We start from the raw sequence: 18164 nt of genomic DNA, 5'->3' as shown, positions 1-18164 counted from the left end.
TTGAATATACAATCATTCTAAGAACGACAAGTAGTTCTAGAAATAGCAGCTGCAGACGGCACAGGCTCTTATTTGTCACACGAGAATTGAGCAGGCCCCGCATGTTATGTGGTCTGACTGGTAGTCCATGGAAGCATGGCTGTAAGCTAGTAAATGCAGTTATCACTGTAACACCAATGAGTGAGGTACCAGGAGTAGGTATAAACCCATGTCTGCTGCATAATGCTTCAGAACACATCCCACAGGGAAGACTACATTGCTGCAACTATTCTGTAACTACAGCATGGAAGCTCTTCTTGCAGTTCTGGTTGAACTTTTTTCTTGCTCCTAACTAACCTCTTCTTTGCTAATACCTATAATCCCCTCGACCATTCCCCAAGCAAAGTGTGCTGACAATCAAGTTATGAAGGCTTTGGGTCCCCCTAACAACTATAACTCTAGCCCATTAAATGAATATTAATACTGCTCTGCCAGTAAGACAATGTACATAATGTGAATTATGCACTGTAGAGTTATGTTTAATTGCATTCTTTTCCATTACACCAGATAAAAGCACGTAGCATGTCATGTCAGTGCATACAAGTTATGTGATCATACATACCAGAGCAGAGATAAGATTGTTCTGGAAAATGTAACTCAATCTCCTAACTTCTGTACAACCAAAATCTTTGTTTTCAAAAGGTGACGAGCAATCCTTTTTAAAAAATGGAATACGCATAGCTTTATACACTGAACACCCCAAATAGCAAAGGACAGAGTAAAATGCAACCCTTTCTGAGTTGAAAACTTACCTTTTTTATCACGTTAGCTGTTACACTCCAGCATGTGCCATGATCTGAAGTCACAGCTATCATGGAACCCATCTTATTGGTCTCCAGACACGTACTATTGTTTTAATATAAAATCATAAAAATGTAGGGCTGGAAGAGACCTCAAGAAGTCATCAAGTCCAGCCTCTTGCGCTAAGGCAGGACCAAGTAAACCTAGACCATCCATGACAAGTGTTTGTCCAACCTGGTCTTAAAAACCTCCAATTACGGGGATTCCACAACCTCCATTGGAAGCCTATATCTAACCTAAGTCTCCCTTGTTGCAGATTAAGCCCATTGCTTCTTGTCCTACCTTCAGTGGACATGGAGAGCAACTAACCACTGACCTCTTTATAACAGCCCTTACCACATTTGAAGACTCTTATCAGGTTATCCTTCAGTCTTCTTTCCTCAAGATTAAACATGACCAGTTTTTTTAAACTTTCATCTTAGATCAGGTTTAATAAACCTTTTATCATTTTTGTTGCTCTTGTCTGGAATCTCTCCAATTTGTCCACATCTTTCCTAAATTGTGTGGCACCCAGAATTGGAGACAGTACTCCAGGTGAGGCTCCCCAGTGCCAAGTAAAGCAGGACAATTACTTCCCATGTCTTACATACAACGCTCATGTTATACACCCCAGAACAATATTAGCCTTTTTGCAACTGTATCACATTGTTGATTCATGTTTAATTTGTGATCTAGTATAAAGCCCAGATCCTTTTCAGCAGTGCTATCACCTACCCAGTTATTACCCATTTTGTAGTTGGGCACTTGACTTTCCCTTCCTATGCTAAGTACTTTGCACTTGTCTTTATTAAATTTCATCTTGTTCATTTCTGACCAATTCTCCAATTTGTCAAGGTCATTTTGAATTATAATCCTGCCCCCCAAAGTGCTTGCAACCGCTCCCAGTTTGGTGTCATCTGCAAGTTCGATAAACATATTCTCCACTCCATTATCCAAGTCCTTAATGAAAATATTGAATAGTACCAGACTCAGAACTGACAAATCCATGGTGGCTATTCCTTATAACTCTATTATCCTCTAGGTGCTTACAAACTGATTGTTTCATAATTTATTCCAGTATCTTTCCGGGTATTGAAGTTAGGCTGACTGGTCTACAATTCCCTGAGACCTCTTTGTTCCCCTTTTTAAAGATAGGTATTATGTATACCCTTCTCCATTCCTCTGGGACTTCACCCATACTCCAGAAGTTCTCAAAGCAAATTGCTAATGGTTCCAAAATTGCTTCAACTAGTTCCTTAAGTACCGCAGGATGAATTTAATCAGATCCTGCCGACTTGAATAGATCAAAATTTATCTAAATATTCTTTAACTTGTTTCCCCCCTATTTTAGCTTGTGTTCCTTCCCCCTTTTGTTCATATTAATTGTGCTGAGTATCTGGTCACCATTAACCTTTTCAGTGAAGACTGAGGCAAAATAGACATTAAACATCTCAGCCTTCTTGCTGTCATCAGGTATTAGCTCTCCTTTGCCATTAAGTAGAGGACTTACACTTTCCTTCATCTTTCTACTGCTCCTAATGTATTTCAAGAACCTCTTCTTATTGCCTTTTATGTCCCTTACTAGGTGTAACTCATTTTGTACCTTAGCCTTTCTGATTTTGTTCCTACATGCTCGTGCTATTCTTTTGTACTCCTTAGCAACTCATCCATGTTTCCACTTTTTGTAGTATTCCTTTTTGATTTTCAGGTCATTAATAAGCTCCTGATGGAGCCATATTGGCCTCTTATTTATAATGTTCCTATCTTTCCTTCACATTGGGATAGTTTGCAGTTGTACCTTTAATACCATCTCCTTAAGAAACTGCCTGCTCTACTTAACTATTTCCCTTAGATTTTTTTTCCCATGGAACCTTAACTACCATTTCTCTGAGTTTGTCACAGGTTTTTTTTTTTTTTTATTAAGTCCATTGTCCTTATTCTGCTGCTCTCACTCCTTCCTTTCCTTAGAATCATGAAATCCGTCATTTCATGATCACTTTCACCCAAATTGCCTTTCACCTTCAGATTCGCTACCAAGTTCTTCCTGTTGGTCAGAATCAAGTCTCAAATAGCTGTCCCCTCCCCCGCGGTTACTTCCTCCACTTTCTGAAATAGATACAATTCCCCAAACACTCCAAGAACTTATTGGAAATGTGGTGTTTCCAACAGATGGCTAGGTAGTTCAAGTCCCCCATTACTAGCAGGTCTTGTGCTCTGGATATTTCTGTTATTTGTTCTAGAAATGCCTCATCCACCTCCTTCCTGATGTGATGCTCTATAGCAGACCACAACCATGACATGTTATTTTATATATATATTTTCTGGAGCTTTTAATATGTTCTCAAAAACATCAACATGGCAGTGTTGTGAAAACACTGATGTTCACCTGCTAGTAGAGCACTGGTGAAAGTGTTTGTTTAGTGCACACACTAATCCCAGTGGTCGTATGGTGCATATACTACTCCTGCCACGAAGGATAATGTGTGCTGTTTCCACTGCACTGTGATTTGTGAGATTTATAAAACCCTCCTCCTCTTCTCCCAATACCTGCTCCACTGTTAGAGCCAGTTGTATTCCCTGCCTAACTCCTTATAAACACCCTTTCCCTCTGCCAACCCAGGCCCTGGCTTGGTCATTTCTCCCAGGTCTCTCCCTGCATCACCACATGCCAGACCCCACTGCACCCTGGCTCCACCACTGCTTCCACAGCCCCCTTACCGTCTAGCTTTACTGCTTTTCCCAATTCCTGTCTCGTGCCAGAACCACTAACGTCTCACCCTTGCAGCTTTTTACAGTAACCACCTCATAACAGACTTATTTTTCCCAGTAACCCCCTACTCCTCCTCACCACCAGAAACACCTCCACACCAGACTCCACAATGCTTCTCTAGCGTCCAAATTCTTTGCCAAAAGCCCTGTGACCTAATCCCACTGCATCCGCATCATAATCCCCCCCCCTTCTAGCCTCTACTTCTCCACATGCTACTGTCTTCAACCGGAAGCACGTCGTCTTCTTCTCACAGAGTCCCCTCTTCTGCAGTGATCTACTACTCTGGCTTTACTGCTTATACTAATGCTTCTTCCTCCAGTAGAACATCCTCTGTTCCCAGTCATAATGAATGACTTGGAAAGGGTTCCAGACTTTTTTATTTGTAACATATAAACAAGATGTTGCCATTGTATTACACAGTTACAGGATTTTGGGCAAAGCCACAGAGTATTGCAGTGTACTGAATGACTGTCCTGCCTTGCACTGAGCTGCATAGCATACTGTACTGCAGTGAATTATTACTGCAACATTTATAAGGCACCCATCATCATGGTATTGTATTGTGCATATCACTGTATGATGCTGTGCTCTATCATTGTACTATACAACCCCAAACAGCTCATTTTACTGCACTGTAGGCTACACCATCCTATTCTGTACAGTACAACATCTCCACTCTCCTCCTATCTGTATAGACACCCCATTTTTAGTGATTCCTGTAGTGGAGTGAGTGATTGCACATAGATTTCACCATGTTATCTTTAAATGGGGATTGTTTAGTTAAACAAGTTAAATCTACGCTAGTTCATGGAGCGAGGGAACTGAGCTTTTCACAGATGATCATGGACCCCAAATACATTCCCATGTCATCCACATTCACTAGCCCTTCTGGTGGATACCTTTAAGAAAAGTCCTGTAGCTGTTTTATAAGAAGAGAATCAGGAACAATTTAATGTGACAAATAGAAAAAAAACCTCTCTTTAGCAAGATCATTCTTTTAGACAGCCCACTTACCATCATATTTCACATTTAAATTCCACAAAAGCTCAATTTTTAAAAGATGGGGTTCTTTATTTAAGGCTCTGACTCAACGGTTTCTGCTTGGGCAGGGATTGGGTTCCGGGCAAGCACAGATAAAGCTTAACTACACAAAATAAGCAGTTTACAAAATAGTGATGAAGCCTTGGTCCCCATCTATCCTGCCCTGCCCTTGTCACTTCTCCTTGCACCTCACCTCCATTTCAGCCTTGCTGCTTCTCCCAGGACCTTTCACCTCTCCTCACCACATATAATGGGGCTTTCTTAACAGTGTTTGGCACGGCTAGGTCTTATCTAGCTTAGCGAGGGAAACTACCACCTCTTTAGCTAGTTATATTAAAACACAATCCTTGCTAGAAAGGAGTTAAAACTATTTCCCAGGCCCGTGTCATGAGGGCCAAAATGACCAGTACACTAAGTTGATGAACGTAAAAAAAATCTGTTCTTTAAAACATTTTAAAAAATCGTATGTTAATTTCATGCTGGTTAAAAGCCCTGGACTGGCAGGTCTGGAGACCCAACTCCTCTGTCCACATCATGGGTACAGTGTGGGTAGCTGCAACGCAACCATCCCCAGATTGTCCTGCTAATGTGGCTCAATCCTGGCCTACAGGAGGCTAGGGATGAGAGAGGAATTTGGTTTCCGTGACCATTCCTTGGTCTCTCCATTGACACCACCAGTAAGGGTGTTAACTGTGGCAGCAGTCTGTGTGCTATGTGCTGGGAACTGGACTGAGAATCCTCAATTTTGTTCCACATATGCCACCAAACAGCCAGCAGATGGCAATGACTTTTGGTCACGATGGAGCCTGGCTAGACTGAAGCGGAAAAATCAATGCTCTAAATTTGTTTGCACATTGGTGGCTCTGTAATGAGTTGTATGCGTCAACTGACTCTCACCTTGGCAGGTACAAAACTGCGTTGGAGGAATTACCCTCACCAAATCTTTCTTTCAGGTGTAGGAGAATCTGCATCCAACTGTTCTCTGTTACTGATATCCGCGAAATACCTTAGATATCAAAACTGGGAGTTGGACTAAGAACACCTCTGCTCTTAAACCTCTTATAGGAAAAGGAACAATTTTAGGAGTTATCAAAATACATCTTCCTCTCTATTACATGTGACTCAGAAGAGCTCTTAAGGATTTTTTTGTAGCTCAATTAATCTAAAAACTCCCTGAGTCCCTGGACCACGTATTTTTTCTCTCTCTGTTTAACAACTTAACCCTAATCTACTGCCCCAGGTAATGCATTGTTGGAAGGACAACACCCCAGATTGGTTTCCTCCTTTCTCTGCTGTGAGATGCTGTTTCATAAATGTAAAGGAAACACCAGGCATGATCAGGCAGGAAGGAAGAAAGTACAGTGGAAAAGCTGAAGGTGGCAGCAGGATTCCTAAATTAAACCCCACCATCAGCCTCAGTAAGTCTCCTCTGCATGAGCACTACAGGATGAGAGCTGAGCTGATTTCCCTGAGAAGTGCTGAGCACCTACAACTCCCATTGATTTCAAATGGACGCACCTCAGGCCAAGTGGGATCAGGTTCTCTAGGAGGTGCTGCCTAGAGCAAGGCCTTAGATTTGCGCATTGCTGGCTAACCATAGTGGTTTGACAGTCAGCACACAGCAGTGCTGGTCAGAAGAGCCAGGTCAGAGGCTAATTCTCAGGGTTTTGTACGTTGCTGTGGTGACAGTTGGCCTCACCAATTCAGGAAAGAGGAATTGAGTGATACTTTTAAACTTCTTATGCCACCCACCAAAACTTCCTTTTAGCAGTCAGAGTAAGAACAGCCACACTGGGTCAGACCAAAGGTCCATCTAGCTCAGTATCCTGTCTTCTGACAGTGGCCAATGCCAGGTGCCCCAGAGGAAATGAACAGAACAGGTAATCATCAAGTGATCCATCTCCTGTTGCCCATTTCCAGCTTCTGGCAAATACTGAAGTATGAGATAAAACCAAAACCACATCTGACTTAGACCAATAAAAAATCCTTTGTCCTTTGTACTTAGGCCAGTAAAAAATCATGGGAGGTAGCCTCTTTCTTTCATTCCTCTGAAGTCCTCCCCCCACACCCTCTTGGAGGCTTATGGTTGCCAACTACATGACACGGGACCATCCCAATTTCAACTGGTTTGAGCCATGCCCTGTAAGACTATCTTTGCAGGTCTTTAAAGGGACACTGTCAACTTGAACTTAATTTAAAAAAAACCAAGGTTCTGATGAAGCATGCTTTAAACAGGATATACAGAATTAAACAAATATTAGTTAGTGTTTTTCTATGCTTCCCTGCTGGCTGATCTTTACAAGAATCTTTTCTTTAATTACATGATCCCATATTTGTACACTGCCTCATTCAGTGCCCAAGATAGACCTGCTCTGAGGATGAATCAGGGTATATTGTAAAGGAGACTTTGTCTATAGTGCCCTGCCTCATTTGTTGCAGGAGTTGGAAGGTGTGTAGTGAATGAGTCAGAGGATTGCAAGAAGAAAAAGGATGGTCTCATGGTTAAAGAGGTGAATGCAGCCCTGGAGAACTGGATTCTATACTTGCTTCTGCCACAGAGTTCCATCTGATGCTGGGAAAGTCAGATAAACCAAACTTTTCACAGATGGTCACTAATGTTAGCTTCCTCATTTTCTGGGTACCCAACTTGAGATTCTGTGGTCTGATTTGCAGAAGTGCTGAGCTCTCCCAGCCGCAGCTGATGTTAATGAGAGACGTGGTTTGAACATATGAAGTGCTATATGATGCAAAGTATTCTGAAAAAAAATCAAATCCGTGGTCTCTCACACTGGGCACCCAAAATTAGTGGAAACTTTTGACTTTAATTCCTCTGTGCCTCAGCTTCCCATCTGTAAAATGGAGATAATAATACCTCCTCTCATAGCAGTGCCGTGAATATGAAGACACTCAGACACTATAGTGATGAGTGGCGCAGAGAAAGCCCATGAGGAAATGTCTTCAGAACGGGGTTTGAATGATGTGCAGTAAATACGGCCAGGGCCACACACTGAACACTGAGGAAAAAATAAAATATTGAATAGCTGCTCTTTAAGGGAGCACCATTCATCGTGCACTGAATGAGGCAGGGATCCTGTGGGGAAAAAAGCATATGAGATCATGTAATTAAAGACTGTATCATAATGCATATGCACAGGGAACAAATTAAGGTTGCCTGGGTAATCTTCATTCTGGCATTTCTTAACTTTTAAGTGCTTGACTTTGCAACCTTAATAATGTTCTTTTAACATTGTTTTTTGAGATGTAATATAATATACACATAAGACTGACTGCCCAGCCCTGAAATGCAGCCATCTCTAGCATGAAATGCAGCATCTGTTTAACAGTGCCAATATATAACATTTTAGAATAGGAAGTGAGGAATACGCCATCTAAATAAAAGTACAGGGGCAATATAGGGCAGTACATGTAATTACACAAATTGGAATTCAACCAGGACGTCTAGGTTAGCATTGCTATTCTTGTGAAAGTTGCTGTGGAATCTGTAATGACTTACTGTAATGCAACAATCCTGGTATCAAAGAATACAAACACAAATTCATAATGGGCCTTAATTATTCAAGAGGGTTTAGAGATTGACAGTTCAATTTGAGAAATAATTTTTGTACTTTTGATTATCTTAGTTGGTCAGCATTCTATGGATAGGGCAGCTTCTGCAGTCTGGTCTGACCCTCAGAGACTGGTTCAATGAACAGACACTGACTGCTACTAGAGTCATCCTTAATCCAAATAGGAGTTCATAATCCCCCTTAGCAGGGGAATAAAGCCCCAATCTGGGAACAGACAGTGTGTGGGCAGACTGCTGCACCCATATGGAGTCCCAACAACTTCAGTGGCACTCGACGTGGGTACAGCAGTTGGCCCAGGCATGTCAGTTTCAGGACTGAGGCTTAAATTCACCATTAAACTGGAACAATGAAGGCGATGAGCTTCTTTCATTAACTTCAGTACTGTGCATCCATTTCTGGCCTAAGTGCTCTGGCAGCCCCAAAAGCAAATGTAAAACAAATCACAGAGAAAACAAACTGAACTACAAAGCCACATAATCTGGTAGGGTGTACTGACTTTTTTTAAAGGGATACTGCCAGGGACTGTACTTTTGGCCCAATTCTAAAGTGCATTTTTAAAACACCTTTTCAACATCTAATATGACTAGAAATTTTAAAACTTTAAAAATAAGTCAATTACTTTTTTTTTTAATGTAAACATTTTTTTAAATGTAAACATTCCCCTAGAGTGTTGGAAAGCCAAACACAACAGAACTGTGCTAGTGTATGAGCACCACATAAAGTAAAACTGACTATAAACAGAAAATGACAATCCTCAGTCTAGTGTGACTGTCCAAGCTGAGAGAAATTCAAAAAGTCAACAACCATAAATTGTGAAAAGTAAATTAGTTTTTTAGTTTTAATACTCTGAGATTATTTGCAGCACAAGGAAGGATTTCATTTTTTAAATGACAGTGTCCCTTTAAATTAATTAAGGCTTCTGCTTTTTATTTTTTATTTTTTTAGCCATCATTAGTGATTCTGAGGGGACTGCTGTCTCCAAGGAGGCATTGATTAGGATAAGAAGAAAGGGAAGGTATCATGGAGATAGTATTAGACAGGGATAAGGATCTATTAAGTGTAACTCAGCATCAACCCTTTTACAGCTCCTACTGTGTATGCACATAAGGATATGGGGCATAAATTATGGGCATGTCTGGAAAGAGCCTTCCTTCTGAACACTTTCTTAAAAAGTCTCAGTATAAGAAACTCCAGAGAGACTGATACAGCAAATGAAGCACAGGGCTCCAAGGAAGGACTCCCACATGAAAATTACCACAGACAATTTGGAAAGCAAGCTGGGGCCAATAAAAGAAAATGCCTGTATTCCGTCACTTGAACGTAGGTGGGTATTTTTTGTCCAAAAAGCTAGTGCATCAGGGTGGATTGGAATTATTCCCAGCAGCCGGACAGACAGACAGATTACTGTGTGGTGCAATGATGGCCAGGGTGGAAGTCTTGGGGAAAGACAGAAGGAGGAAATGACAGTTTAAAAAAAATAAAATAAAAGTAAACTGCTCCTAGAGAGCCTGATCCAAAGCCCCTTGCAGTCAATGGAAAGACTGCCACTGACTGCAATAGGCTTTGGATCAGGACCAGAACGTGTGTACATGGAAGTCACTCCTTTCCATTACGGGGAGTTGGTCCTGATGCTCTCCCTACCCATAAGTTACACTTCGGGCTTAACAACTTCATATTCTCAGTGAGAAATGAGGGCCAGAGAAGACAAGGTGAGCCAGCAGTTGTGTTGGCTCTACCTACAGAGTGCTGGTTGCTTGGGATAGATCTACTAAGTATAGATTTAGTGACTAAACGGGGAAACTGCTCCAATGGGGGCTAAAATAAAGAAAGAGATTTTAATGGTCAAGGCTGGCAAACTAGCGACAAGTAGAATTTACAATCCTAAACTAAAGCCACCTATTAAGGGAGGCAGGCAGTGGCACCCAGGCAAGAAAGGAAAATTGCTGTGTTGGAGGGATGATTCTAATCCCTACATCCAATAAAAATAGAGTAAATCACTCTAATACATGTTTTTAAGGGTCTTAAATAACAGAAAAGAGAATTAATATACACCTCTACCCCGATATAACGCGACCCGATATAACATGAATTCGGATATAACGCGGTAAAGCAGTGCTCCAGCGGGGCGGGGCTGTGCACTCCGGCAGATCAAAGCAAATTCAATATAACGTGGTTTCACCTATAACACGTTAAGATTTTTTGGCTCCCAAGGACAGCGTTATATCAGGTAGAGGTGTAATTGGAAGCTTCCATATTGACAGTTGGATGATGCAGAGCAGGTCTCAGGGGAATAAGAGATCTGGATTTGTTGTATTTCCTAACCTGCAATACAACAAAATAAGACAGAAGAAGTATCCCTTATCCACCAGTAAGTGTTTCCGATGTCTCTACTGGGAGCATTTTGCTCTCTTTAGGACATCAGAACACTCTAGTTTCTTTGGAAGAAGAAAGGGGAAAATCAGGAGCAGACTTTTGAGAGCACTGGGTTGATTTATTCCCCCAGGCTGGGGGTAGCTCCTAAAGTTTGTTGTTTCTTGCTTTTGATTCCCATTTTTTTCCCCATTCACTTTATGCTGACTTCTTTATCCTAGTGGAACGTGGAGGGAGAGAATGTTTTTGGGAAGCCAGACAACAAAATGGGCTTCATCACCAACAGGGAAGGTGGCTGAGATTTAGGGGTTAAAAAATTAAATTTAGAAACAGAATTCAGTAATGTACAACCCCAAAGGAGGAGGATTTAACTGTTGTGGGGAAAAAACCCTCATAAATGGTTTGTGGACTGCGACAGGCTCTCCTCTCTTTGAGCTGGAAAAGGGGTTCTGCTATAGCCAATCTATTATGTGCAAGGTTTGTTTCTTCTTGTTGTTTGTGAGCCAAGGTTGGGAGAAAGAGGTGAAGGGAAGGTTGGGGAGGGGTGTCAGCAGGGTTAGTCTCAGTAAGAGGTTCTGCTATACATACCACCCAGGTGCAAGTCGATGAGGTCACTGTAATAAGACTCTCCCCAATAGTCTACAACAAGGAATCGGTGAAGAGAGAGTTATTGGATCAGATATCCACCCCTAGCCCCACCAAATCAAAGCAATATACATGAGAGAAAGACAGACACACATACATAACAGAGAGAGACACAAGGTGAGAGAAAGAGACAAAAACAACAAGAAATCATGCAGCTGTATTATACATATACTGGAGGAGATGGGGAGACAGAATAACAATTCCCAGCAGGCAGGCAGGCAGGCATTGGCTTCCAGAGGGAGGGGGCATGAGGGCTGTACAGAGACACTTCACCTTGTTCAGTTTGTAGTAGTTCTTGACACCGACCCGTTTCCTGTTCTTGCTAAGAAAGGAAGAGCTATGCTTGTTGCTTCCAGGCTGAAAAATGTGTCCTAAGGAAGCACCATAATTTCTCAGGGAAACTGCAGGAGAGGTACAAGGATTGATTTCTTGGGGGTGAGGGTGAGACAAGACTGAGTGTACAGCACATGAGTGGAGGGCACTGGGTGCTGACATAACTGAGGAGTCCATGAGTGTGTGCACTGGGAAGACAAGTGTATATTTCTGCCAGTATGAAATGTGTGCTGGGGAAGGAGAATGTCTGTTGGTGTGGGTGGGGGGTAAGTGCTGGGGAAGGAAAGAGCTTGTGTGGTTGTGCAGGTGTGGGACACAGTGTATATCTGCACACCTCCTAGAGAAGGGCTAGCCAACCAGTCTGGTACTACAATGTGGTTCTTTGGGCAAGAGGCACATGGGGGCAGTTCTTTCTGTTTGGCTGAGTATACGATTTCCCAAAGCACATGGTTTAGCTCATGAAGACCAGAGACTTTTGGCAAACCTTGGTGATCTGAGAGCTGCAGGCATATTTTCCTTAACTTTTAAAATTGGCTGCCCAAGATCTCTTTAAGGCATGAGAAGAAACATCCACGATGACAGAGCCCTCATTACTCACTTAGTTTAATAATTAGCCAACAGAATGGAAAATAAACACTAGAGACCAAAGCCAAAAATGTGTCCCACCAGACCAATGCCTTTTTTTTTTTTTTTTAAACAAAGTTTTGCTAAACTAATATCAGTCCCATACAGAACACTATTTCTCATGGGGCATTTGAGGGAAGTGGAGAATTAAACTTTCTTTGAGACTATCCCGCTGCACCTGAGAGAAAGAGGCACTGGTGCAAAAAAGATTTCAAAAGACTGAGCTCCTGAACACACCAAACTTTTCACCGGAGACGGAGACCACATGTTCAAATGTTCAAAGATGTCTTTTCTACGCCTTGAATTTAGTCTGTGCAACCACCGATGGGAGAGATTATTAAAGAAAGACAGAGAGACTAATAAGGAAACTAAGTAGTCATGGGGAAGTGGGGGCTGGGAGCGGTTATGGACTATAAACTAAGAATACAAAAAATAAATGTAGGAATAAATGTTCAACTTTCAACATTGTAAGAAATTAACAGTGGGGTGCTCCCAAGTTGTGTACTAGAACTGGTGGAGTTTATGTATTGATCAGTGATTTGGAAAAGAAGGTGAACAATGAGGTGGAAATATTTGCAGCTAAAATTATTTAGGTTTTAGTCAAAACTAAAGTAGACCAAGGAACTTCAAAGGGACCTAACCAAGTTAGATGATTGGATAACAGTATGATACATGAAATTCAATGTTGAAAAATATCAGATAATGCAAGCTGGAATAAATGATTTGAAAAAAATCATACACATTGCTGGGTTCTAAATTAATGTAACCTCTCAGGAAGAGAGCTGGACATCATTGTGAACAGTTCAATGAAGACATCTGCTCAGTGGCAGTTAATAATGCAAACAATGTTAAGATGTATATAGAATGGATGGAAAATAGAAGTGAAACTATTTTAATGCCATGATATAAACAAATCATAAATCCTCCCCTACAATGCTGTTTTTAGTTCTTGTCACCCCATGTCAGAAAAGATATTACAGATATAGAATGGGCCCAGAAGTGGGTGATGAGAATGATTAAAGGCAGGGAGAGATTCCCATTGGAGGAAAGATTTAAAATGTTTTAGTTTATAGAAGAAATGAATACGAGGGGACCTGACAGAGATAATGTGTGGTGCAGAGAAGATCAGGTGCTCTTGTCTATTCTGTTTCATAATACAAGGAAAAAAGGAGTCAATTAAAGGAAATCTGAAAGGCAGCAAATTTAAAACTGATAAAGGCAATATTTTTACACAATACATAATTAGCTGGTGGAGCTCATTGCCACAAACTATATAAATGCACCAAACCTCGCTGATTAACAATGGAAAATTTGAATAAATGGAAACTGTCCATATGTCTAATATTGTCATTAAGAAGTGGTTAATCATTTTGTCCACTTTACTTGCATATTTCCCCCTACCATTTGTTTGGTAGACTCTGTTCCTTCCTTTATGTCTGTGCAGCGACTTGCACGTTGTAGGAGCTACTTGAAATTATTATTATTAAAAATAAGGATATAAACCTTTATGTTTTATGTCAAGAGTCAACCAGTGATGAAAGTTAGGAAGAAATCTGCTCTACGGATAGGTGATTATACAGTTATACATTAGAGAGACTAATACCTTTCCCTGAAGCATCTGGTACCAGCTACTCTTCAAGAAAGGATGCTAGACCAGATGGACTATTGGTCTGATCCTGTGCAGTAATTCTTATGTACCTCAGCCCTCTGTGTCAGCCAGGTGTGTAAAAAAAGATTTATTTCTCCCACCTTAAGCATGACCAGGGCATTCCTTCCCTCTGTATAAACTTGGGAAATAGGGAGAGACCATCTTCAGGTATCATACAAGCACTGTACACATTCATCTCCTTTTGACCCCCTTTGCTTATAGGATTTCACTAAGGGGAAGTGCTAACATGGTTGACCAAGGACAAAAAAGCAGGATTGAAAGCCATAAAGTTCAGTGGAGTTTGCAGCAATTTCACACATAGCGATTACTGCTGAGTCAGTATCTGAGGCAATGCAGTGGTCTGCTTCAGGGAAAAGGGCAGGAGGAGATGTATGTAGATTTCCTGGATGATCCATGGATGGAGGAGACAAAAGTTAATAACACTACGGAGGGAGGGGTAAAGGAAGGATTTTAAAAGGAGGGGAAACACAGTGGCTCTAGTGTGAAGATATGTAAAATGCCCCCACTGGGCTGGCTGAGGAAGTGGGGGACACAGGTCACATTCTAGCCTGTGTTTCAGCCAGCGGAGGTTGGATTTAGACATTTTTTGGAATAAAGCATTCCCTGTTTATCCTCTGCAAGGCTTGGAAGAGTTCAAGCTGCAGAGTCCCTTATGATGGGCTGAAGCTTCTGTAAACATAACTTGTACAACCTTTTGGTGGAAATGTGGTGCTGTCACAAGCTCAGAGCATCTCCCACAGATTTGCTGGAGCAGGAGATTCTCGCAGTCGCAACAAGAGAGATGCATGTTCTCATATTCCTGTTTTTTAAAAAATGGTCACAAACACACCAGCCCATGCAGGGCTGGCTTTAGGTTCTGTCAGGCTCAATGACAAGTAAAATATGCAAGGCCCCAATTCAGCTCTCCCTCTGCCCCCCAAACTGGATACCCACAACCCCCACACCATCACTGCCTGCCTGCCTAGACATTCCCTAGATTGTGGAGAAGCACACGCTTCCATTTGTAAGGCTCCATGGCCTCTGGTGACGCTCCTTACATGGATGTCCTCAGCAGGTGAATGAGGAAGAGGGGATTCAAGGTGACAGGGGAACAAGCTAAAAAACTAACCAAAGGCAGGAGAGAGAGAGAGAGAGAGAGAGAGAGAGAGAGAGAGAGAGAGAGAGAGGGGTATTATTGTGCAGTAGCTAGAGGGCCTGGGGTCTGCGAATGGCACCATGTCTGAATGCATAGATAGCATACAGAGAGAGGTGCCACTGCAGATGTATTATTGCATCAGATTATTCTGTGAACCGACATATCACAGAAATCAATCAGAACAAAAAACCAATGAGGTGATCAAGCCTGTGCTCCAATGCTGACCGTGTGATTGCAGCACAACCCTTTGTTTGGATAAGACACTGTTAATCGCCCAGCCTCTATAGGCACTTTCCTCTGCAGCGGGTGGGTGAGTGTCACTTGCCAAGATTATCTGGGTATCTCTCACTTAATTTCCCAGCTATCGCAGTGGGCTCGAGCACTGGTGCATCTTGGTCCCTCATATTCTCTTCCTATGGCACACAGTTGTTTAGTACCCCGTAGATCTCAGTTCCTTTGGTCTAATTTCAGTTGTTGGGTTCAGTGTGCAGGTGCTGGGTGATGTTGGTGACCTGTGATATCCAGGAGGTCAGACTAAATAATCTAGTGGTCCCTTCTGGCCTTAAATTCTAGGACTCTGACTTTCAGAAAGCCAAGCTGAGGGTTAAAGACAACCAAGTGAGATGGCTGAGTAGTAACCAATGAAAACCAAACCAGACCTCCCTCCCAAGGAACCTTCATCACCCAGTTCAGTGCAATCCTTACAGAGACAGTGGCTGCTCTTCCATCCGATCACCACACTGTTCCATCTTTCAAACAGCTGTCCCATTATTACCATTTATAATCTCTGACCTCTGCAGTATGGTGCGCACATGCCCTGCATTTGCCTGGGGGGCGTTGGCTCCTGGCCCAATAATTGATTCATTATTTGGGATTGTTTTTTTCCCTGGATTATGATATCATATGGGGAAGTTGTAGGGGTAGAAAACTGCCACTCGGAACAAGAGTTTTTCTGCTCAGATATTTTTCCAACCTCGCTCAGCACTCATTGTATTTAGCCACAAAAGGGATGTAGCACATTCCATTAACAGCGTGACATGGTGAAACCTTTTGGTACATGCATTTCTGATCCATACAGCTTGGGTGAGAGGTTATTGGTGTCTGGGCTGTGCAGTGAGGAGAAGGTACTTGCTGGGGCAGTTCTGTGATGGTCTCTTGTGTGGACACTAACTTTGATGATCCAATACAATGCAGGAAAAACAGACGTCATTTCACAGTGATTTTCTTATCCTGCCAACTGGGCTCTCCTTGCTGGGTAACCTAAGTGAATTCCAGCTGGGTAACCCCTGTGCAATTTCTCTACGATGTAATTAATATTCCACTTTTGTTCCATCACCAAATAATAATTAGAAACACCTAGCTCTTATACAATAGCTTTCAATGAATAGTGGGTAGGCATTTCCTGAGCCCCGAGCAAAGACAACTGCTCTAGGGACTTCTTGCATGAGAGAAGCCCCAGAGTTAGAAGAACCTCAGGGATAACAGGGCCTCAAAATTCTGCTGGGAAAAGGGGAATTAATTCATGATCTGAGTCCAAGTTAAACTATTCCACTTTCAGTTCAGAGGGGACCCCCTCACCCTAAACTCCAAATTGTTACGAACTATTGTATGGGCATTTAGTCAGCAAACATTAAAAACAAACAACATTTTAAGGTACCTGCTTCTCCTCTAAGGGCCTTCTCCACTGCAACCCCCCTCTCCTCCAGCTGCCTCTGTTTCTCTTCTACCTGCTCCAGCTGCCGTTGGATGATCTGTTCAGGAAGGGAAGAGAGGAACACTATCATCAGGAACTGTTCCAGTACTCCAAATTATCCACCTCAGAATGACAGCTCCCCTTTCTCCCAGCAATTCCAAAAAGCTGCTCTCCATGCAATGCTTCCGAGGTAGGTGTCTAATCAGGAGAGAGATGTGTCCTTTGCCCTAGTTTTGCAAGCAATCCCATGATGTCCCATTTTCTGCCTAAGACTCCCACCAACCCCCAAGACAAGAGGTGGTGCTGTTTGGTTAGGCGGGCCCCGTTCTCAGTGAGAGAACACAACTGGCCAACAGGTTTCATGTAACTCCCACCACCTGGAAAGGACACCTACCACCCATTCCAAAGGTGTGTCTGACAATAAAACATCCATCTGGTACACTTATTGCAGCAAAATCCCACTGTAACATCCGTGGCTTATACAATCATCACTGGCATAGCTGCATCGCATGTTATTCAGGGAGGTCTGTTATTCCATTCAATTTACAATGGTTATTGCTCAATGGTAGTAGCCCTGACTATGCAGGTGTTTCCTTGCTCTGCACTATCATGAAAGCTTTAAGCAACTCCTGGCATGTTTGTGAAGGGGCACCCAACATGATGAAGCCAGTAGGAACAGCAGCAATCTTGTTGAAATACAGGAAAGTAAACAACAAAATCTGGCTAAACAGTCTCCTCTTGCACATCCTGCTGAGTGTCAGGATAACATGGTTTTCCTGGACGGCAGAATGTATTTCCTGTCAGGGCAAGAAGATACTACCAGAGGTACTACCTGGGCTCTGTGTAACCTCTTTAGTTCCTCCTGCTTGGCTTGTCGCCGGGCAGCTTTCTGCACTCGCCTGGTCAGTTTGGCGTTCAGCTCCTCCTCAGTGTAGGCTCTCTGCAGAAAGGAAAACAAGAGCAGATTTCACATACCATGAACAAGAGCGCGGGGGAAAGATGACACTCCTCTCTCCATTAGCCTCACAAGTGATGTGAACCTTCATTCCCAGAACTTTGTCAAACAGTCAAGCTGTTCCATCTGCACAGGTGTTCACAGCGCAGCAAGTGACACTGTCAGGATTAATACAGCATGAAGGAGTGTGTAGCTCAACTGCAAAGCTGTAATTTTATCCCAGTCCTGGCTTTAGCTGGTAAATAGCATCTTAGACCCAGTATAAGCACAAAAATTGCATCCATTTAATTAATTGGTACAACCCTCTTGTGTGGACACTCTGAAATCAATTTAAAAGTGTCTACGTATGGAGGCTGCACTGACTTAATTTAGAAAAAGACTAAGGGCTTATCTACAAGGGAAAGTCATACTGACATAATTATACTGTTTTAGATTCACACCTTTGCTTATATCAGTGTCCCCCACACATGGTCATTCTTATTCCCGTGTAAGAGTGCCTTTTTTCAGTTTATCTAATGTTGCT

At 42.3% G+C, this 18164-nt stretch overlaps 1 protein-coding gene across 1 annotated transcript in view; it reads right to left on the bottom strand.

The window, feature by feature from the left end:
- MICAL3 (microtubule associated monooxygenase, calponin and LIM domain containing 3) overlaps positions 1-18164 on the bottom strand; it is a 159196-nt gene that overhangs the window by 6816 nt on the left and 134216 nt on the right. Inside the window, exons 35-36 of the mRNA XM_024210483.2 lie at positions 17519-17626; positions 16651-16744 (exon numbers count right to left, since the gene is read on the bottom strand). Coding sequence (XP_024066251.1) covers positions 16651-16744; positions 17519-17626 — 202 coding nt within the window. The remainder of the gene's footprint in view (positions 1-16650; positions 16745-17518; positions 17627-18164) is intronic.

Source organism: Terrapene carolina, unplaced genomic scaffold, assembly GCF_002925995.2.
Source record: "Terrapene carolina triunguis isolate 2854851 unplaced genomic scaffold, T_m_triunguis-2.0 Scaffold190, whole genome shotgun sequence".
Taxonomy (NCBI): Eukaryota; Metazoa; Chordata; order Testudines; family Emydidae; genus Terrapene; species Terrapene triunguis.
Note: the sequence above shows the minus strand (reverse complement) of the source record. Positions and strands in the feature narration are given on the sequence as shown.